The sequence below is a fragment of the Cygnus atratus genome, chromosome 2, assembly GCF_013377495.2.
Source record: "Cygnus atratus isolate AKBS03 ecotype Queensland, Australia chromosome 2, CAtr_DNAZoo_HiC_assembly, whole genome shotgun sequence".
Taxonomy (NCBI): domain Eukaryota; kingdom Metazoa; phylum Chordata; class Aves; order Anseriformes; family Anatidae; genus Cygnus; species Cygnus atratus.
In genome coordinates, this window is record NC_066363.1 from 86,324,274 (window position 1) to 86,348,287 (window position 24,014).

Sequence of the window (24,014 nt, forward strand, 5' to 3'; positions counted from 1 at the left end):
TTGCTTTTCAGGAATGTGAAAAGCTCTTTAGATTGTTTTTTGCTTGTCTAATGGATAGAGTTCTGCAACCTCAATGATATCTTAGACTGTGGTTAAACAATTTCTTTTCAGGGACCTGTAGTGATTGCTTAGTGATAGTTGATAATATCTGGCATGTTGCTGTGGCAGATCCTAAATTAAGACTCAAAATGGATTAAATAAATAAATAAAAGCCAACCTTACCTGTATTGACTTTCTTAATTGTGAGTCTGTCTTTATTTTTGCAGCTCCGTTTTGCTTGAAGCTTTATCAGGAGATTTTACAGTCTTCTAATGGGGCTTTGGTATGGACTTTCCTGAAACCTTTATTACATGGAAAGATACTGTACAATTCAAATATCAACATGATTGACCTGGTGATAGAGAAGGTGAGTATCAAAAGAAACACTATTTCTGTTTATTGATTTTTGTCTTTGTGCTTCACTTTAAAGGTCCATTTCTTTCAGGGTAGGTAAAAACATCTGGATAATTGCCTTCGAGAAAACTGGATCTATCCTATCCCTCAAGTTCTCACCTTTCTACTTCAAGCTTGATATTTCTCTTAACTTTTATTCTGTTTGTTACAGTGGTTTCACCTTGGAGTGAAAAGAATAATTTTGTTCAAAGTCACTTAAACCTTGTATGGAAAGATTAAAAAGAACACATTAGCAGAAGTGTAGTGTGAAACATGTTGTTATCAATGTGCAGAATATACATATTACAAGTAAGTTTTTGCCCTGAACATGTTTTTTAGGATAAACTCTATGGGGCAGCAAAATAAACTTTGGGGAAGGGATGCCCTGGGAAGGAAAGCCTGTTTGGAGGGAGTTACTGAGCTGCATTAAAAAAAAGCTACAGTGCATCTTGGTTTCCTTTCTGATCATGTTTTAACACTAGTAGTATGAATACTGTTGGCTGAGCTGCCATATATATGTTAACATCGATGACTTGATATTAGTCAACAATTTTACTGTCTGGTATGGTAGGTACTCTGGTTTGAGCATAATTATCTACAAATACGTGTTTGTTCATGACTAGCTTTGAAGCACTTATGTAAAAGAAGAGATCATAAATCCTTGAAAGTACAGCTTAGAGTTCTATGCTAATTTTGCATTTATCTTGCAAATATATTATTTTAACCTCAGAATATTATTTATTGCAGGAATGACAATTTTGCTTAAAATCTAGAAAAGAGCATTGCTCCTCTGTAAATGGTACACAGAAAGACTGTAGTAACTTTAAATGTGATGGTAACTATTTCCTGTGTAAATGGAGTACAGTGTGATGGTCTAACTTATGCTCTAAAAGGTGATAAAAACCTAAGCCAAATAGCACATACTAGAGAGCAGACACACGGTAACTTTATAGTTTCTGCTGTGAATCACAAGTAATGTTTCAACGATTTCATATTTTGCAGTTAAATAGCTTAATTTGAGCAACAGGCCACCTCTCTGGAGATGAGTATAATAGATTTAAAAATTTTAGTCATCTGAAAATGAAGCTGTTCTTGATTTTTATAGATGGAAATTCTATAAAGAATGAGTTGTGATAAATGACAAAAAAAAATCCAAATAAGGTTTCTTAAAAGTATCAGTAGAGTTCATAATAAAGTTAACTTTATTTTTATGTCTATATCTATATATATATTAATGCTCTGGAACTATACAAAGATTCTGGCAGATGCTTTTACCTCAATGTCCATTAATATTTTCAGGATCCCCAAAGTTCCATCTGCTTGTTCAGGAATCTGTATAATCTCCTTTCTCTTACCCCCTATTCTTTAGACCGAATAAACAATTACAGATGTGTGCCTGTTTATATTATAAATACAAAACTACTAGGAAAGTTTTTTCAACATTTTTAATATTTGTTTTATTACACAAGCCTATCAGTTATTTCTCCAACAGAAACAAATTTCAAATGCAAGATAATGGCCCAGGTATCTTAAACATAGCTACTAAAAGCTGACCCTTTAGCCCTTACACAATCCTACTGAAATTGGAATAGAAGTCCTAATTTACTTTAGACAATGTGACCACGTGGTAGCTGTCTACTAGAAGAAAACAAGCAGAGGATTAAAACTGAAAGGAATGTTGACGTTTGTATAATAAGATATATTCTGTAAGCTTTTCACATAAATTGTTTTGTTTCAAGACTATGCAACTAAACGTTCTTTGATGAATTGTGAAGTTGGTGGCTTTACCTTCTAAGAAGTCAACAGTTTGGATGCGTAGAATAACTGTGACCATCATAGATGCATGCTGCAGTGCTGACTTAGAGCAACCATGTTCAGTGGCAACTGGCATCCAGGAATTTGAATACAATGTGTGATGTCTTTGATCCTCATTTTCACAGTTGAACTTTTTGCCAGTGATGAGCTGATTTGTGATCCAGTTCTTTGTAACTGGTACAGTTGGAATATGTACATTAAAGAAACAACACAATTCAGAAATAAAATTCTGGCTCACTTAGCTTTTCTGGCTTTGCATAAGCACACCTGACTTGTCAGTCTGTTAAAAGATGCCATTATAAAGGCAGTTAAATAAGCTCAAAGAATATTTTTATTTATGCTTGCATCAGGAAGGCACTTAAATGTATTCAGTCCCGAAAGGGCCGTAGTTGATATTCAAAGCTAATTTTAATCAAAGGTAATATCCAGCCTAAATGTTACACAGAATATTTATTTTAATGGATCTTCATTGATCAGAAGGAAGAGAACTTGAAGGGAAATTGTATTAAATATCAAACTCCAACTGTTCATTAGAATATAAACTTGTAGGAGTCACTTTACCAAGTTAGATTGTGTTCATCCTGCCCTGAGTCCTGACTCCTACTGTAGCCAATAAAGCCTGTATAGGGACTTGCTGAAGAGCACATGAAAAAGTGATACTCCCCCTAAATACTGTCCCAGCCTTCCAAAGACTTGTAGGTCAGAATTTCCTCCAAGACTTTACTGCTATAATTTGTCCACTTTGTTTTTGAGCTCGTGTAAACTCTGCATCCACCCTTTCTGTGCCGAAGTATTCTGCATCATCTACCTCTTACTTATTTGCTTGTTCTTTAACTTCTCCAGAGAGATGAGGCACAACTTCTCTTTAAAAAATAAGTATTTTATATCTCTCAACTATGTTTACTTCTATTCTCTGTTTCTACTGTTATCCTTTATTGTAATTTCTATTTATTTATTATAACAAATTTAAAATTTGTTTAGTAGAGATTTCAAAATCATTAGTCTGTGTAGTCCCCTAGTTCCCCTGGAATCTTTTTTAAGAATAGCATTGAATTTGTTATTCTTCAGTTCCCTGATATCAAGGGCAATTTTAATCAGGAAGTTATGGTACAGTAAGTACTTCAACTGTTTCATCCTTGAACTCTTTTAGAATTCTTGGCTGGATGTTATCTGGTCCTGGAAACTACTTATTGTTCATTTTGTTAATTTACATGACTGTTTTTTTTGACTGTTTTTTTTTTTCTTCAAAGTGTATTTATTTTTTTTTTTTACTACTGCTTCAATTCGAGACAGATTTTCTAAAGTGTACTCTATGTAGAAAGATTTGACATGGTAACATTCCAAAGGCCTACCATGTTGAATGAGGAAGCAAAAAGTTAAACTTCCAAAACTTTAAGTTAATTTTTCTCATATTTTGTTTTCTCATTTGGATGTAACTTCATCTTTTAAAAGGATGTTTTCTAATACTTTTCTGCTGTGTAGTCCATATGCATGCATACATAGGCATGTAAATGGTCTTTCTCAATTCTTTGTTTTAATAAACAGTATGTATTTGTTCAGTTTTCCACTATTTTCCCATTAATCAGTCTCTTTATCCCTTGCATAAAACTGACCCCTTCAACTGCTGCTTTAAATTTATTTCAAATAAGCTTCTGCATCATATGAAATTATTCTTTTTCAAAAATCCATGCTGCTGCAGTAGACTTTTTGGATCGTATTGTTTGTATAAGGAGGTTGAATGCAATCACATTATAGCTACTGCAGATCTTTGAAGTGACTTCAGGAAAAAAAAATCCTTTGTGCTGTTCAGAATCAAGTCAAGAAACACCACGATCTGAGCTCTTCTGAGCTCCCTGGTGAGATGCTTGATCTAACAGTTTATAATGGATTAAAATTCAATCTCCTCATGTTGCAGTGTGACCTGATGTTCCTGCTCTGCGCTGGGGAAACGGAAATCTCCCATTTTGGCTCTTTGCTACCCTTGCAGCCTTTCTGGTTTCCCTCAGCTTGTCACCATCGAGCCTGGACAGTGGGTTACATGATCCTGATGTTAAGGTCTGGGTTTTCAGTCCATGAGGTTTCTGTGTTGCTTGTTAAGAGAAAAACTTGTTTAGCTGATTTGATGCCAAACTTCAGTTTAACATTTAGGATCAGTCTCCCTCGGAAAGTGAAATATGCAATCTCATATAAGTTAAATGCATAGATTCCTTCAGGAGAATGAGACTGTCTGCAAGACTGTCTTTGAGGGCTTCTGTGCTACAAATGGGAAGAGAGAAATACCACAAAGTGTTTTTCTGTATTCTCTGGTACTTAAGTATTCATCTCTGGGAGAGAAGGAGAGATGAGAGCTAGGAGCAGGATTTTGCAAAAGACACTTAAAATACTATGGCAAAAAACGTGTACTTTTAATAGGAATTATTGCAAAAAGTGTGATCCCAAATTCCAGTTTACAACTCATTGGAGAAACTCTTTGCTGGGAAATGTCATGATCTCTACCATAATAACAAAGCTAGATTGTAATGGAGAGATCTGGTTGTTAAATGCTCTTGTGTGACTGATAATACCAATTGAAACAAAAACATACTGCAATACTTTCTCATATTGAGTACATTTATGATCTGTTAAAACAGTCTGGAAAAAATTGATGGTTATTTGCTGGTGGCTCAGAAAAAAATTACAGCCTCTGCTTGACAGGGCCACAGAATATTTTGCTACATTCAGGTCTTCCTCTCTAACACTATTTTGAAATAGAGTATGTTTGGTCAGTTGTCTTTATTTTCCAGACTGTTTCCAACTTTAATTTTTTTTGATGTTCATGTAACATGTTCATGTTAGAAAAAAAGATCCACGTGGTCTGTAGAATCTTTCTTTTAAGTATGTCCTAACTGTATTTTTCTTGCATTCTGAAGCACCTCTATGATATTCTGCATGAAAGAGACATTGTAAAATAAATAGGTCTTTATGATCCTTCAGATAAGAAACATAAACAAAAGGCATCCTGTAATGTGTGATTTGTTTGGTATTCAGAGACTGCAACAAATGCTTCTCATTTCTAAAACAGAAAAAGAAAACATGGATACCCTTACAATTTACTATCAAATGAAATGGAAGGGAGTTGTAGAAGATCTGAAGTTCTTCCTGTTTCTTATAGTTTGCTATGCACAGTTTTTTCATTTGTCTCCATGTCTTCTTTTTCCTAGGCTAATTTCACTTTTGGTTTTGTGGAACACTTGAAGACTTATTCTCAGACATGGCTTAGGATGTCTGAAGTTTTTAAAAATCGTGGAAATGTCCTCATGGTCTCACGGCTGCAGGTTGGTGAACTGTGGGACGGTTTCCTATTTTCCAATTAATTGACCTAGTCAGAATTTCTATACGTGTAAAGCTGCCCATCTGTCTGGCTGTGGGTTTAAAAAGAGTTGAAAAAAAGAAAGATTAGCTTTAGGTTATGAGCCTACAGTATGATACTGACCAAGTTGTGAGCTGAAAATACTCAAAAGGAATGTTACATCACTGTCCAGTACTACCAGGCAGTAGGGGAAATAAAACAAGTACAAGCTTTATGCACTTCTCTAAAACAAATGTAAGATTGGAGGAAATAATACCTTCTGGAACTTGTGTGTTTATCATTTGCTTTTTCCGACACTGTATGCAACTGATAAAAAACTGATGTGGGAAATAGTGACTGTTCGAAATAAATAAATAAAAACAAAATGAAGATCAACTTGTAATTAGGCTTTTCTCCATTCTACCTTTTTTTTTTTTTTTTTTTTTTTTTTTTTTTTTAATATACCAGTAAAATGACATGTTTTCCTTGTGAAAACATGAAAGGCTGTTATGATTGGGCTGCCCTGGCAGCCAGGAGGGCTGGCCGTACCCTGGCTCTGCTCTGTGCTGCTGCGGCCTCAACTCAAGTACTGTGTGCAGTTTTGGGCACAACAGTATAAAAAGGACATAATGTTACTAGAAAGTGTCCAAACAAGGTCTGCAAAGATGGTGAAGGGTCTAGAGGGCAAGACGTAGAGGGAAAGACTGAGGTAACCTGGTTTGTTTAGCCCAGAGCAGAGCAGACTGAGGAGAGGCCTCATGGCGGCCTGCAGCTCCCTTACGAGGGGAGAAGAGGGGCAGGTGCTGAGCTCTGCTCTCTGGGGACAGCGACAGGACCCGAGGGAACGACATGGAGCTGGGACAGGGGAGGGTCAGGCTGGGGGTTAGGGAAAGGTGCTGCACCCAGGGGGTGGTTGGGCACTGGGACAGGATCCCCAGAGCAGTGGTCACAGCACCAAGCCTGCTGGAGTTCAAGTGTTTGGACAACGCTCTCAGCCCCATGGTCTGATTTTGGGGTAGTCCTGTGTGGAGCCAGGAGTTGGACTCGATGATTCTTGTGGATCCCTTCCAACTCAGGATATTCTGTGATTCTATAAGCAGAATCCTGTCATGGCTTACACATACCAGTTGAACGGTTACTCTAAGTTCAAGTAGGGAATGTTACTAGTATACAGGCACGAGACTTGCAGATGCCAGGATGCTCTTGTAGTGCTAATACATTTTTTTTCCCCTTAGAACATGACAAATGAGATAACGAATCAAAAACAATATAAAACGAATTCCCAACTGCTAGTTTTTAAAGATGTTTATTTTGCTACTGCCAGTGCTAATAGTTCAATGCCCCAAAAGTCTTGCAGGAAAAGAAAATGAGTTTCTGTCCCAGGAGAGTTGCAAGAATATTAGAATGGACTCACAGTTAAAATATTGGGAGTAAAGGAGGACAGTGAATTATAGCAATGGGGAGTATATGTGCTATTGTTTATTTTAAATGTGTGGAGTTAACCTATGAAAGGTGGAAGACTGAAGACATGGAGAAGTTAAGCAATTTCTCCAGTGTTATGGAGAAAATCTTTATAAGGGGGTTGAACATGTATGCATACATATATTTTGTATTTCTTTAGTGAAGACAAACATGACATAACATCTAAAACTTTTTATTTTAGGAAGCACTTCAAAACAATTTTGTAAAGCACTTTGTAGAAAGTAACCTGGATATTGACGTGGAAAAGCTCTTTCAAAAAATGCAAGTATATGGTACGTGAAAGTGCATGTACTGATTACCCTTATTAAATTTTAACTTAAACTTAGAACTATGCTGTTAGTTTTCAATATTTTACCTAATTAGATGAAACAAAAATACCAGACTTTATCTTCTATTGGTGAGTTAGTCTCCTGTATTTCTAAATGTCTTTGTGTGTGTGTGTGGATAATTTTCATTACATAATATTGAAACACTGGAAAAATCTGATAATGCATTAGAAGTAGCAAACTGTCACGGGAGACTTAAAAACACAGGAGCTATATTTAAAGGGAGGGAGGGAAGAAGTAATCGTGGTAGCTACAGTTCCCTTATGTAGCAGTAAATTTTTTAATAATTTTGAGGGGAATCTATATGCTTTAAAAAGAAATAAATGGAAAATCAGATTGGGTACGTTGTATGTTTAATCAATACATGCAAAAGCTGTCTGTATCTCTTCTTTTAGTGAGAAATAGTTCCCTGTCATCTCCCAGAGCCCCAGCAAAGCACGAGATATGGTTACTACCAGAGGGCAACCAGGGCAGGCTTAGGTCAGTACAGAGTAACTAGGGTCAGACTCAGCCCTGGGTTGGCCAAGCAGGACCATGGGGATGGTGGCCATGCCAAAATGTCACCCTGCAGGCGGAGATATGGGCGCAAATGAGCACGTCCTTAGTCAGGCTACTATGAGGCTGACCAGCAGTGTCCCCATGGTCACCACCACCCTTGGCTGCACCATTTCAGCTCTGGTGCTGAGTTTCTGGCAGCCAGACCTCCAGGTTACTTAAATTTGATAACTGAACTGTAACAATCTGATAAAGGAAAAAACATTCAATGTGTCCTGCTGTCTGTCAGTAGGTAGGTCCATTCTAAAGAAAATGGTTGCTGACAGCATTAGAAGGAATTGTCCATACCAAGGCAGAGTCTAATGTTATTTAAGAACAGTTTATGATCATGAGGACTGCAGAGAGAGAACAAAAGAGATGTAGCATAAAATGTAATAACAGTGTGACATCGTGCACTAAGGGAGCTAGGTGCTTCTCAGGAGACGATAGTGGTAGGGAGGATAGATCTGTGTAGTTTGTTGTCAGTGAGCAGTAGGATAATTATAAGCCAGATACTAATTTGTTCCAGCCATTTGTTGGGGGAGGGCTGAGATGCCTCCATGAAGTGTCTGTGTGGCCCTTGTTGTTGGGGGAAGAAAAAAAAAAGGGGGGGGGGGGCTTTACAGCAATATGGATTGCTAATTCTGCTCTACAGTTAAAGAATTAAGTCTGAATCTGAAAAACAAAACTAAGAAAATTTTATGTACCTGAAGTGCAATTTTTATTGGACTCTGTTACCTGTTTCTATGCAGGAAATCAACAAAAGCCATTTAAGCTCCTGAGAGCTTATAAATGCTGAAGTTGTGTACTCAGTCTTTAATTGTACTACTGCCCTGAGCTGATGCCATCATGGTTGGTGTGAACTGAAGTTCTTGGCTTTTATTTTGCATGCACAGGGTACCCAATGTAATTGAAACTGATGGCCTTGGTTTGAAGGCTTTGTTTTGAAGGCTAGTACTAGCTGCATGCACTTTCACTAAAAACAAACAAACAAACAAAAACCATGGCAAGCAGTGTCCTGAATTTAATCCAGAAATTAAGAGCTCTGGGTACAGTATCCTCTGTAGGATGAGCGACTCAAACTTCTATCTGCCATCTCTCAGAAATATTACCTTAACCCCTGAGCATTTGGCTAGTGTGGGTCAAGCACAGTTCACCCATCATGGTGAAACAGGACCAGAATACAACTAAAATAAAAACAGAATCATGTAATCAGAAAGATATAGGGAGGGGAAACAGAGCAAGTCTCTTAACCTACAAGACCTGCTGGAAATATAACTGTCTCAGTGCATTAGTTGATCAATAGATGTATTTTGCTCATACAGACCTAGCACAGGGAATTATACGAGAGATTATGGGCAAACTGTTTCATTAGGAAGAAACCAAGATCTTTTGAGTCATCAGGTATATCTTCACTGTTGCAGAGAACTTCATCACAGAAATCCATGCATGTGTTTCTCAAACTATAGCTTTTTAGCAGTTAGGAACATTTGACTGTAATAAATGGTTAATAATCTTGGATTGTGAATACAGGAAATCATTTAAGTAGAATAGTTTATGAAACTAGAATTTCTTTAATGCAATACAATTGATAAAAGTATCATATAAAAAGTGAAAAATCAATACAGGCTATAGATGATGATAGCATTTATGCCATTCTTAAGCTGATCTTGGTACAGAGTGCCATAGCATTCTTCTGTATTTATACTTTGATTACATTTCTTCTTATAGATTCACTTTAGCATTTGGCTTTTTGAAAAATGACCGTGCTATCTTATTTTTACAGGTTTTTTTTGTATATGCTTTTTTTATTTTTATTTTTAGTCTATAATCATACACAGCTGTTATTGTAAACCTCCCTTTTTATGCTTTTTTTTTTTAAACTTTGTTAGTCTTATACTGCATCCATTTTTTTTAGTACTGTAATTGTCTTGCTTGGATCCAATTAAACTCTTAAATGTATCCACATATGTTATTAGTTTTACCACTCATGATATGTTTATTTCCATCCAAAGATCTAGTTTTCTAAAATCACCTAATCTGTGTGATTATGTATTTTGTCTTCCAATGAAAACAAATATTCCCTTGGCTTTACATCTATGCTCACATTAAGCTGTTGTCTAATTATGCTCAAATCCAAGGTGTTTGTGTTTGTGTCTTTTTAACTTCACTGTGATGCTACATTTTCTTCACCCTGCAACTCCTGTTGGAAAGTTTCATAGGACACTGAGTGGATTGATATTCTATCTGCTCTATTAAATGATTGTACTAGGGGACCTCACAAAGTTACCAGTTTCTAAAACAGGTTATTGTGTCAGTAACCATGTACAAAGTAAATATTGAATTGGGGGCAGAAAAGATTGTATTTTTCTTTTTAAACACATCTTCACCTTCTAAACTACCCTAGTGTGAGCAAGGTAACTCTATTCCTCTATGCTTGCCTTCCAACCCAGCAATTTGCCATAATCTCTTTGGTATAATCAATTTTATATAAAACCTGTCCTGCTAGAACTAGAGCTCCTTTCTGGGAGCAGTCTTTATGGACCTCTCAAGAGGCACAAGGGGAGGCGATTGTGTGGCAGGGCCTTCTTTTTACATCCTTGTTCCCTGAGTCTCCCACTTGTCCTTCTTCTGTGACTTCTAGACGTGCAGTGTTTTTCACTACAAAGGAATCTCCCTTATGGAGTGGGCTGTGTGTGACCTGGGATGTAGCAGCTAAGATAACAATAAAAAATCAAAACAAATAAAAAAATCCAGGCAACTTCCCTGCTTGGCTTTTTCCTCTACTGCCCTCAGTGTCATGAAATAGTTTTATGCATACATAGAAAGCTGGAAGCAAAAAAAAAAAAAAAGAAAAAAATAGCTCTAACATCATCACTCAAACCTATGCTACCACCACAATCATCTGGTAACTAGATTTTTTTCCTAATTTATGACCTAAATTCACTCTTTCCTGGTTTATTCCTATTTTTTTCTTGCAACCTTTCACTTAAATAGCACTTCTACATGGTAGTTTCATAGAAAACAATTATAGTTCCTCTGAATTACTTAATAGTAGGTTAGACAACCTAAGTGGGAGAACAAACTACGAAGGTAAGAGTGAAAACAGCTTCACCAAATTTTTGTTGAGTTGCTAAATTTATAAATAAGAAATATAAAAGATAAACAACATCTTAATTCTCAACCTTTCCTGTGGATTATATCTGTTTCTATATACATGTTAGACTACAGAAGTCCATCCAGATTGTGAAATACAATATTTTACTTCCAGAAACATTTTAAGTAAGCTGTACTCCAAACAAGTCACAAGCTAGACACACTAGTTCTTATGTTAAAATATTCAATAGTATAATTCATGAGATAATTTATTATTATTTTTAAGTTAAAAAAATATTTCAAATTAAGGTCTTATAAAGATCAGATGGTGAAAAGGTCTCATGATTTTTTTTTGTTTATATAAAAAGCTACATATATATATAAATATAGAAACACATAAAAATCAATTAAAGCTTAACCCTATTACCTGGGGTTAATGTTAGAAGTATTCTGTTCTCTCTAATGTGATGAAACAAGTAGCAATGTATTTATTTATTTTTGTTGTACTCCTGAAGCATAGTAGTAAATAAGAGACATATGGTATCTCTGTTTGAGGCTGTTTTTTCTCTCAGCCCATGAATTCACCCTGTCATTGCTTGCTTGTCTTCTGAGTTCTAAACTATCAGTTTCTCGGTTTCTACTCCTTTTAATCTTTATACTTTCTCACTGGTAATTGTGTCTCTTCCCCAGACTACTTCATACGTCCATCTTTTTCCACTTATCTGCCTTCCTGTTGTAATATTTCCTGTGCTGCTGTTAAATAACATCGATGATCCAGGGTTTGTCTGTCACCACTGTTAGCAAATGAGGTCATCACCCATCGTTTTTAAAGCCTATATGTTCAAGTGAGTCTAAGAAGGAAGCTTGCGTTGGATGCTTTATAATGTGTTATTACTTGAGAAATTCAGATGTTTCTATTAAATCCAGATGAATTTACAATGTTTCTAGCTCATGCTATCCCTATGATTATTCTCTTAAACTTAAGGAAAAAACACAGTTCTCTAAAAATGGGTGGAGATCTGGATTCCTCCAAAGGCTCAGTGCTGGTGAAACCCAGTATTAGTTAAGGTATACATTCACCCTGGATCTGTAAATACGATCAAAGTCAAATGGGGAGGTTCTAGTTTTATTCTGATGATTTTTTAAATGTAGGGCTTGAATCAAAATGCTTGTACCCTACATGATGAACTTCTTGAAATATTTGTAGTGTCAAGAAGATAAGAGCTAGCCAATACATTACTACATTAAAAAGATGTATCTGGTCTGAAGTACAGTAACTCTTTTTTATTTTTGGAAGCAGTTACGGAAGGCTGAAGAAATGTTAAAAGTCCTTTTTCTAGAACTTGTTATATTTTTGTTGTTTTGAAATTGAAGGGAAGTGTAGCTAAAGATTTGTAAAAGCTGCTGAAACATGAACTACACTTTCACAAGTTCACAATAATACTATGTTTTTTTTTTTTAAATCCCTTTTTTTTAATACAAAGGATATTTTCTCCTACAGGATGTGCAAGTGAGAACATACCTTTCTGTTCTGCTTAATTCATTAAAACTAAGGCAGTCCAATTTGTTTCCTCCTCTTAGAAATTATGATGGACAAGATGCTTAACAGCTCAGCAAGTAAACAGATTGACCTGTTGTCACATCTCATAGTAAATATTTCTTCCTGTGTGTTACTGGATCGTTTCCAGCCTTTTGAGTCTGTTGATAAATTGGAGGAGAAAGCTCGTGAACTCATGCAGCAAAATAATTTTTTGGCTAGTAAGTATCTTATTTAAAATGTGTAATTACAGAAAACATCAGACTTTAGTTGTTGTCTGTGTTTGTTGATAAGAGGTTAAACTTGCACAATTTGAAAGTATGTATTAAAACGCACATAATACAGGCAAAATACAGCACATCTAACTTAGAGATATTCCCCAACATTTGATTGCTATAATATATGCAGTAAAGACTAAGTACATTGTTTCAATTGTGGAAATGCCAAATGAATCTTCGGAGTCTGTGATTTCTCATGAAACGTTTAAAAGCAGAGTCATAAAAGCTTAAAAGGGAATAAAAATATACACTACTGGGGAAACTCGACTACTTAGGACAAGATCACCTGTTTTTTTCTCATTTTGAATTTTAGTTTTAATATTCTTGGCTTTGCAAAAAGGAGGGAAAAAAGTAAAAAATAAAAATAAATTATAAGTTCTTAAACCAACAACTTAGAAAAATTGTTTATTTTGAGTAAAATAGTTCTTAGGCAACTGATGTTATTTCTTTTCCTCATTGGGATTACACTGTCTGTCCTTTGCATTATGTTCTTATTGTTGTGAATCAATTAATTATACAGAAGAGTTTAGAAGACAGGAATGTTTTTCTTGCTACACATTTTCTCTCCTCGCATAAGTAGCTTTGAGTTGCATGTAGTCTTTCTAAAAAAAAAAAAAAAAAAAAAAGAGGAAGAATGTTTTAGAAAACTAAATGCTTACATAAATGGGAAAATGAGTTTGAAAAAAAGTCTTTACAGCAGAGTAAAGTATTCTGTGATGTCCTTCTGAGAGCCAAGTGGTCAGAGAGATCATTTTCCTTTCCTAAGGAAAAAAGATCAGTTTCTCACGTTCCTCAAGAAATCCTAGAATGTCTTGGTCATCCGGAAAGAAAATACAACCAACTTACTGTATTTGGCTTAATCTTTCCAGCTACAGATACAGCTTTCACTTACACTTTTTACTGAGCTAGAGAAGATAATCATGCAAATTCTGCTATGTTAAAGCAGAATTTATGTTACTGACTCAGAAATTAAGAAATCAAAGCTAATTTTAGTGGGTTGGTATTGTTTTCTTTGTCACCCACTTCCAGGGGTTGTAATCCTTTGGTGGACAAATTTTATTGTAGTGCTTTTACATGTGGAATTGGGATCAGTCTCCCAGAAATCTGTACATAAAACAGGGTTAAATCTGTATATAAAGAGGATAAGCTACGATTCAAAAAGACAAATCTCAGAAGGAATTTTCTCAGGTAAAAAGGATTGTTGCAAACCCATTTATTTTGTGAATAAATATGAATGAAATAATGTTGGTGTCTATGAAACCTACCATTCTTGAATGGGGGTTGGGAAATTTTAAAAGACCTGCTCTAACAGGTGAGTGTATCCTACTGTCATATGATAATTGGCCAGGAGTTAGCTATGTAAATAACATGTCATATAGGCTTGAGTATGAAATGTTTTTTCTTCTTGTGTCAGGTATCATCTTCAATGCACCAAAGAACAAGACACCAGATTCTAGTAATCTCCTTCCATCGCACATTTCATATACAATTAGAACCAGTATTCTCTACAGCATGAGAACGGATTTGATTAAGAACCCAGTGTGGAAATCTCACCCCCAGAAGCTGCCAGCTGATGGGTTTAAATATAACCATATCTTTATTCCTATTCAAGACATGATTGAAAGGGCAATCATTTCAGCTCAGACAGGGTCAGATATCTCAGAGCCAGCAATTCAGGTGCAAGCCATGCCTTACCCTTGTCATACCAGTGACCTGTAAGTAAATTTTCTACTTCTTAATTCAATTATAGAATTCTTATTGGGTTAACACTTAGAGGACTTAAGAAGCTACCAGATCTTTGTAATGGATAAATGCATTTTCTAGCATAGGACTGAATGAATGTGTATGATACCAAAACAGCAAATGTTAAGAGAAGAGGTGACAAAATATTATGCAACTTCGGTCTGCCAAATGACCCCTTACAAGCTGTCTACAGCTATACTTTGGTCAGAGTAGTCTGCTGGACAAAGACTGTCAATATGTTATGCAACTAACAGAATATGCAAAGAAACACCCTTTCTATTATCAGTTGTCCTATGTGAAAACACCGAATTTGTCCCCAGTATGTGATGAAATATGCTGCAAAGTTGATTTGAGCAAAAGAAAAAGTGTAGGATCATTTTTTGTAAAATCATCGTAACATCCTGAGTATTAGAATGTAAAATTAGTTAATGGTGAGAAATGTATCAATGGAGCAAAAGTTGACTGTTTCATGCTATTGCTTATTATGCATACGTCTGAATTCTGTTTGACTATGAATGGAGCCTCATCACCCGGAAGAGAGATTACATCAGTTCTATTGCTGACACATGGAAATAAAATTTATAGTACTAATACATATATTTAGCTTGTTGCATGAAAAATAAGTGAATCACCTAACCTGAATAAAAATAAATCTTATTGCTCATGCCAGATCTTATTTTATGTATACTTTGAGAATAGTCACAGTATTAAGCTATTAACAAACTGCTAAAAAATCTTTTAGGTGTGGGAGCTAACAATACTGTATATATATTCTTTCATAGATTCTTGAACAATATAGGTTTTTTTTTCCCACTTATGATGATGTTAACATGGATGGTTTCTGTCGCTGGCATGGTTCGCAAGCTGGTTTATGAAAGAGAAATTCATCTTGAAGAGGTAAGAGAGAGCTGAGTCTCTGAAAATAAACTGTATTTATTAGAGTGTACCGAAATATAAAACTTAAACATTTAGGTACTTTTGTGTACTCATAAATGCAGCTGTTTTTGCTTTTTCCTTGGTTTTCCTCTTGGCAGTAAGTTCAGATTCTAACTGGCAACTCAGATTCACAACGCTACTGCTTTGAGTTTGAGCATCAGCCCTCCTAGTGTGCAAATATTTTCCATGAGACAAAAAGCAACAAGCAAAAGATCCATAAAATTTGAATCTGGAAACTTATTTAAAATGAGGCTTTGTGTTTAGAGTGTTTTTTATTTTGGATTTTTTTTCATGTTTTGCCGTATGTGGCCTAATATCATACACATTCATAAGCCAAATTAAAAATTTCCCATGTACTATGTAGCTTTCAAAAATTTAGGGGAGGATGACAGAAAAAGTGAGACAGAACTACTTCAACTATATCAACAACTAGTCTTAGCAGGTGCTAAACATATAGAAAGACTGTCTCATGTTATTTCTTACTACACACAAATCTGAATTCTGTTTGACTATGAATGGAGCCTTGTAATTTTTTTTTTTTTGAGAACTTATACAGGTCTTTATCCTCCTTAGTTCTCTCTTTTTTTTTCATTTTTTCCTTTTCTTTTTTTTTTTTTTTTTTTTTTTTTTTTCCAATTTGGGGAGTTATCTAACTTCTCTAATCTTTGATTTTGTAAGAGGGATTTTGGATTTTTTTTTTTTCTGTGAAGTTCATTTTGATAATCTTATGAAAAATGCATTAGAAGTAGTAGTATCTTATTTCCAAAAGCATTTTCTAAAAACTGAGGGGTGATATCTCATAGCTGGCTAAATTATTATTTGTATGCTAATACATAAAGGTTTACAAAAATATCTATAAGTTTCTTTTAGTTTAGCAATAGGCTGGGAAAATATGTGTTTATACAGTCCTGTAGATATCCCTGGTGCTTTTTAGAGTATATAAAGGCAAACTGCTCTCTGGAGAACCCAGTAATCTCACATCTGGTCCTACAACCCTATGTAAAATTGTGTTGTGCCTGGGATTTCTTGTGTTCATGTGTGGTAAGCTCAGAACTGAGTGTTCAGTTCAGGAGAGGGCAGCAGAAGGGGTAGCACAGGGCAAGAAGACAAGTGATTTAATGGGAAGATGGCATCCTCTGGGGAGCCAGTAGTGTCTTGGTGGTGACATGTTTTGCTTTTTAAAAAAAAAAAAACAACAAACAAACAAACAAAAACCCAAAGAAATAGAAATATTGTGTCCTAACTTCAAGTCTGTCTGCTGTATTGTCTTACAGTATATGAAGACAATGGGAGTACATCCAGCCATTCATTTCTTTGCTTGGTTTCTGGAGAATTTAATTGTGCTCACAATAAGCAGCTGTGCCCTGGCCATCATTTTGAAAGCAAGCGGTATCTTTGCTTATAGCAATGGCTTCCTCATCTTCCTTTTCCTCCTGGATTTTGGAGTGACAGTTATTATGTTAAGCTATTTTTTGGGAGCATTTTTTAGCAGTGCCAATACAGCAGCTCTGTGTGCCAGCCTTGTGTATATGATCAGTTTTTTACCATACATAGTTTTGTTGGTCTTGCAGAACCAGCTGAGTTTCATCAAGCAAATTATAATGGTAAATATTTCTTTTCCTTTTCTAATTTTTCTTCTCCAACCATACTATGGATTTCCATAGTTCTGAAACTTTAGACTATCATTTACTTATTTTGTCCCAGTTTTTTTTTTTTTTGCTTTTGTGTTTCACTGGAAATAAGTCATTCTTCAGTAGGTATTGAACTGACCAAAAGTTTTGAATGTAGAAAGAAATCAAATATAAATTTTCAGGGAAATTTTGTAAACCTACAAAAAAACATAAGGAAGTTATATTCCTCATGCTCATAATATCTCTTAATATTTAGGCTTCAAAATATTTGTAATGTTCTCTGATAGCATACTGGTCATTAAAGTCATTAACTGTTTGGAGGAAAACTTGTGATATTATAGTAGATTTATTCAATTATTCAATAAATAGCATATCAGGATATTTTGAATTGGAGGGATATTCTAGAAGTTATCTTGCTTTAGCTCTTCAATAGCTGTATATAAGTAGGGTATATTATCCTGAATAATCTGTCAGAATCATCTAATATTTTTGGTCTAAAAAAAGTGCAAATTATTGTCATGGCTGTATTTCCTCTTGCAGTGTCTCTTGCTTATGCCCCAGTTTGATTAATGTACCAAATTGCTTAGACACACTTTTTCCTGAAAGAGATCTTAAAACTAAGGTGATTTTTTGAGTGTGTTTGTTTTTCATTTGTGTTGAAGCTGTGGGTTGCAGTAATATAGTTTAAAACGGTAAATGTACTGTGCACCTCAAAATTTCTTTAATTGAGGAACTTCTGTTCAGCTTCTAAAATTGCTCACCAGTCAGCTTTGGAAAGCAGTCTGGTTAATGATTTGGCACAGGACATATTCCTAAATACCCTTCTATCTATTACTCTCTGTTGTGATTCACAGTGTACACAGGCAGATCTGAAATTTAAAATAAGCTTTTTGTGAATGGCATTAAAGTCATGAGAGTGATCAACAGCAGGTAAGCCCAGGATGCTAAGGAGGAGAAAATGACTTGAACTCTGATGGTTCTCCTTAATGCAGGGAAATCTCAGTGAGTCTGTGTTAACAAATATGCAGGGATATTTTTAATCTGCTGTATTTACTGTTAATGGGAGTTTCTCTTGCAGCTTCCCGCACTCTGCAGTTAAGAATGACTCTCCTTTTTAGTAGTTTTAACATGATTTTCTTCTCATTTCATTACTTATTGTAGATCACTGAAATTACTGGTTTTCAAACTTTTTCATGATCTGGTAATAAAACTTAATAAAACCAGGAACACAAAAGACCTAGCTAATGCATTCTAATGCTGCAAATGTTAGACTGTTGGTTACTTTACCCTTGAATGATTAAGTTAAGCTTTTCTTTGCGGAAGTGAAAATGTACTTCATCTGGCCTCTTAGTAGCTCTTGTATTATGTGTGCAGATCTCTGCCAAAAAAAGGACTAGCTTTGTTAAATTATTTTCTTAGATGGATATGCTGTAACCCCCCATATAACTAAACTAGAAATGGAAGTCTTTTCCTTTGTCCAACAGCTGTTTAGTCCTTAGCCTGAGACAGAGTACTAAGGAAGTCCAGTTACGGTAGGCTGTTGCTATTACAGAAACTGTTCCTTAACTCATGATAATTACCCAGCAGCTGCCTAGTTCTGGCCCAGGAGTGATTATGTTAGCTGCTAGTGAACCGCTGCTCTTGCTGTTCCCTGAGCTGGCTGGTGGATGTGGTGCCATGCCCTGGATTATGGTGCAGCTTGGGAAAACACCACGTGCAGAGCTGTCAAAGTGGCGTGTGAGCATGGCACAGCAGAACCCATTTAGAAGGAAGAGTGAAGAACTGCCAGAGCAGAATTGGTGAGCCTGTGGTTGTCGTGTAGAAAATGAAGAAAGAGCTAGATGCCCAGCCTATGCCCGAGCAGCCGGTACCTCTCCCATCCCCCAGCCAGCCACCCCACATTAATTGTCCAGCATGGTATGGAATACCCCTTTGGCCAGTTGGGGTCAGCTGTCCTGCTTCTGTCCCCTCCCAGCTCCTGCTGCACCCCCAGCCTCCTCGCTGGCAGGGCAGTGTGAGAAGCCAAAAAGTCCTTGACTCAGTGTAAGCACTGCTCTGCAACAATTAAAATAATTAGGAGACATTTCTTCTCAGAAAGAGCAGTCGGGCATTGGAACAGGTTGCCCAGGGAAGTGGTGGCGTCACTGTCCCTGGGGGTATTCAAGGAAAGGTTGGGCCTGGTGCGCAGAGATGTGGTTTTGTGGGTGACAGTGGCAGCAGGGTGGTGGTTGGACCAGATGATCTTGAAGGTCTTTTCCAACCTTAATGATTCTGTGTTACACTGATGAGAGGCTAGAGCCTGAGCTGGAAAATGTCATGTGGAATGTGTGGAACAAGGTAGATAAGGCTGCAATTTGCTAGGTCCTGCATTTTTGCCACTTAACCTTACCCATAAAAGTGGCCTAGAAGAAAGCTGGAGGGGGACTCTATCAGGGAGTGTAGCCATGGAACCAGGAATAATGGCTTTGAACAAATGGAGGGGAGATTTAGATTAGATGTGACGTGAGGAAGAAATTCTTCACTCAGAGCACGAAGCGCACATGGGAATTAGGACTGAGGATGCACCTTGCTTCTGTTCTTTTCCGTAAAGAATAGAATGTAATTACCTAAAAATCAGTATTAAAAATAAACCCAGGGCACAGGATGGGAGGTGCAGGGCAGTCCCTGTGGCCGAGGGGCAGCCTTTCTCTCTGGCAATCCAAATGGTCCGAATAGCCAGCCCCACAAAAGGGGCCCTCAGCCCCCCCCAACCCTCCTCCTTGTCCACGTGAGGGCATCTTCCAGGCTGCTCCCAACAGAGCCGCCTTTGGCCACGCATGGGCCACTCCATCAGAGGCTTGCTGAGGTCACAGTGGCCACCACTGCCCTGCCTTTGCTGCAGGCTCTATAAAACAAGACCCCTGCAGCTGGCTCACCATTCGCTGAGCATCTAGGCCCTCTGACTGCCAGCTTGTGCGGCAGGAAGAAGACTAGAAGAGCAAGGCGAGCAGCAGGCCTCCTTGGTGTGTGAGGACAGCGATGCAGTACAGTGAAGCACCAAGAAGGAATGCACCTGACCAGAAGGAGAGGTGTCATGGGTGGAGGGATAGCGCCGGTGGCACAAGAGACACCAGTGCCCAAGGGACCTCTGGCGCCCAGCACACAGACAGATACAGGCAGTACCCTTGGCACCGCAACGATGCGGGGAACAGGCCAGCCCCTCAAACACCCAGCGACGGGGGGCCTGGGCCTTACCATAGGAGCAACGGTGATGTGGGGCGAAGTCAGGAACATCAGGCAGAGAGCCACAGGGAGCAGAGGCGTGCTCATAGTCCGGAGCACAGTGCGGGACCCAATAATGGCCGTAAACCAGATGGCAGCATCAGACCCATGCATGAAAATCAAGCCGACAGTGGCATGGGACTGAGACATGGAACTGGATGACCCCCTGGTTCAGCATCCTAGCCTGAGAACATTCCGGATGGAAGGCATCCCGTTTGGGCAGTCCTGGGCAAAGATTGGCTTAGCCTTCTGCCCAACACCATGGAGCCCATGGAGCTGGATCCACCAGATGTGGAGGAACGGATGGAAGTGGATCCACCTCTGCCAGAACAGACCTGGGGCTACTGTGGCATGTCTTTGTGCTCTGCCATCCGAGAGCACCAACAGTATCGCAGGAGTGTCCGGCCAGCTCCCTACTCATTCGTTGCTCAGGCTCCATCGCAAGCATTAGCTTGGAGCCACCAAACACCACGGACACCCCACAGGCTTACCTGCAAGATGTCCCGGCAATAAACAACTCTTGCCGATTCTCAGGGGTTGTGTGAGTGCTTCTTTTTGGGGGGGAATGGGCTAGAGTTGCACCAGGGGAGGTTTAGGTTGGATATTAGGAAGAACTTCTTTACTGAAAGGGTTGTTAGGCATTGGAATGGGCTGCCCAGGGAAGTGGTTGAGTCACCATCCCTGGAGGTCTTGAAAAGATGTTTACATTTAGAGCTTAGTGATATGGTGTAGTGGAGGACTAGTTAGTGTTAGGTCAGAGGTTGGACTAGGTGATCTTGGAGGTCTCTTCCAACCTAGATGATTCTGTGATTCTGTGATCCCTAACTGCAGAAGCTATTAGTTGACTAATTAATCCAATTACCTGCTGTGGAGTAGGATTCATTTTATTTGTTAGGGCATTTCACAGTTGTTCTGTGAGCACTCAGTGTAAACCACACACACACAGTCAGGTCACTTCATGTCAGTCAACAGTAGATGTAGCGTGCATCTTTGTCCATCACAGATCATAACAGTGATTATTAAACAGAAGAACTTAATGTAAACGTTTGCTAGTCTTTGCTAGTCATCCCTTACAAGGTGCATGTAGAAATTGACCCCTTCTGCTGTTGAATTTGTATTACCCCATCTCATTGTTTTTGCAGGAATTTATTTTACTGTTGAGTACAATGAGGGGTTAGATCAGAAATTTATCTAGTGGTTATCTTGTTAATAAAGTTGGAGGTATCTCCTTCTCTGACATTGGTTCTTCCATGTCCTTCCCTGTTTAATATATGAGATAAGCTGTTTTATGACTTTGTACTGTTTTAAGATACCATATCCCTGACTTGGACATCAAATACCACCAACTATATATACATGTATATATATATATATACATGCATATATATGTATATATATACACATAAAACTGTATTTCACATTTGATAGCTTCACTCCTTCAATAGAACACACATGAAATGATATTAAGCTGATGGAACAGTTCACACTATTTTAAAAATGGAAAATGCTTTCCTGCTCAGTACTTTCTGTTTTAATTGGTCAGATAAAATATATCGATCCTTTGCACAAATGTAAGCACAGATGTAAGACTGCAGAATTCAGGCATAAAAAGGCAGGAGAATATTTTGTTATTATGGTTATTTTCTTGTTTTCTCCCCCTTTGGGCCACTGGGAAAGAAAAGTAGACAGCAGATAATATGCATAGTTTAAAATCACTGTTATTGCAAAATAACTCTTCAGATATCCTGAATGCATTGAAAATCATGCAGCAGCATGTGCAAAAGGGGATAAAATTTGAAGAGAGGGAAGAGGCCATCAGGTGAGATGGTGAAAACTTAAGGATATAAGAGGCAGGGACTTGGTTAATGGGAATTAGTATTAACTTTTTTGCACAAATGTGTAATCTGTGCGAATAATTATTTTTTCTAAGTAGCAGCCTATGTCATACCTCTTATTTCTATCTTCAGACAGCTGGTAGGATGTGTGTCTTTTCCGTTAAATATTGCAGAAGCCTTATTTAATTGCATTATTTTAAAATGAGAGATGAAATGAACTATTTCAGCTGACTTTCAAACTGCAGAACTTTATCATTGAACAATGGTTATTAATTTTAGTAATGGTTTGGATCTCCCCATCAGCCTTCATGAGCTTGCCAGTGTTTTTTATTGACTATCAGTCATAATTCCATGTTATCCATTATGGAACTTGGTCATTTTACATTTTGTACTTTTCTGATACAGTATGGTTAATTTATGTTGCTTCTTGGAAGTTAAATGTTATTTCCCTGAACAAGAATTCTGTCTCTACATATAGTACCCAGTATATGGATTCCTTCCACCTCTATCTCTTTTTGAGTTCTGGTCTTACAAAAATGAGTAGGACCACTGCTCTTACTATAAAAGTATATTACTTTACATGCTGTTGCAGTGTTACACATTATATGTTTTGTGTAAGTGGCAGATTTAGGATGGTCTAAAACTTGTGAAAAGTTAATTCTTTCCAATTTTAATAACTAGGTCAGCAGAACTCTTTAAGGTGGGGCAAATACCACTGCAATATGTGGGGGAGTAATGTTAAAACATAAAAGGAAATAATGACCATTAGCCTATTTGAAACAGTGGTCTATTTATTTATTGTTTGCTTTTAATATCACGAGTTTCATGGAGGTTGTTAATGAAGTATTTTATTTGATGTTCACATCCTATTTCTCCTTTGGTATTGTAGTGTCTCCTGTCTACAACTGCCTTTGGGCAAGGAGTATTTTTCATTACATTCTTTGAGGGTCAAGAAATAGGTAAGCTCTCCAGTTAGAATAAAATAATTATTACTCTTTAAAAAAAAATACAGTTGGAAATGTTTTTCACTTTATTCTGAAAAAAAAAATCACTAATAATGAGTGAACAGGATAGATCATAAGAGAGAACAATGCTCTCAAAAACCAAGTTAAGCTTGTACCACTTTCCAGAAGTAAGTTAGTGGGCTTAGAACCGCAATACAAATGGTTGGGAATCCTCACTGATGTCAGTGATGGCTCTAAAGCTCGTTCTCTGGAGGATATCCACAGAGAGTGTTTTATACAGAAGTGTGTGTGGATTCACACATGCACTAGTGTATAATACAGGGGATGTTATAAGAACAATATTGTACAGAGCAAGAGCCTTGTAAGTTACTCTCAACATAATGCTAACATAAAGATTTAACCATTTTACACTGGAAAGTAGGAAAAAATAGTCTTTGCTTTGTTAAATATCTTGTATGTTTCTACTATTTGTACTGAGACTGAGTAACAGTGCACCTGTCTCTGTAAGCCTGGAGATAGCTGGTGAAATTTCCACTGAGAGCTACTGTGCAGGTGCAGAAATGTATGAGAACACTGTGTTGTGTTTAAGCATTAAGAAGAAAAAATATTTGGAAACTTGCTAGGTGCACAGTGAACCCTACTATCCCTAAGCCCTGTTCTGCCCCTGTTGATGCTGAAGTTACGGAAGAGTAATAAATGAATGTCAGGGACCTTGATAAATATCTACATTTGCTTTATGTATCTAAATATAGAAAAGGATGTAGTGCCTTTATTTTGTCGCTGCTAAGGCAAGATCGATATTAATGAGTGTATTT

The 24,014-nt window shown here is 37.2% G+C and overlaps 1 protein-coding gene across 1 annotated transcript in view; it reads left to right on the forward strand.

Moving 5' to 3' along the window:
* Positions 1–24,014, forward strand: part of ABCA13 (ATP binding cassette subfamily A member 13) — a 197,800-nt gene that overhangs the window by 60,024 nt on the left and 113,762 nt on the right. The window contains exons 25-32 of the mRNA XM_050708769.1: positions 267–406; positions 5,448–5,561; positions 7,239–7,329; positions 12,595–12,771; positions 14,243–14,543; positions 15,354–15,468; positions 16,782–17,111; positions 23,124–23,193. Coding sequence (XP_050564726.1) covers positions 267–406; positions 5,448–5,561; positions 7,239–7,329; positions 12,595–12,771; positions 14,243–14,543; positions 15,354–15,468; positions 16,782–17,111; positions 23,124–23,193 — 1,338 coding nt within the window. The remainder of the gene's footprint in view (positions 1–266; positions 407–5,447; positions 5,562–7,238; positions 7,330–12,594; positions 12,772–14,242; positions 14,544–15,353; positions 15,469–16,781; positions 17,112–23,123; positions 23,194–24,014) is intronic.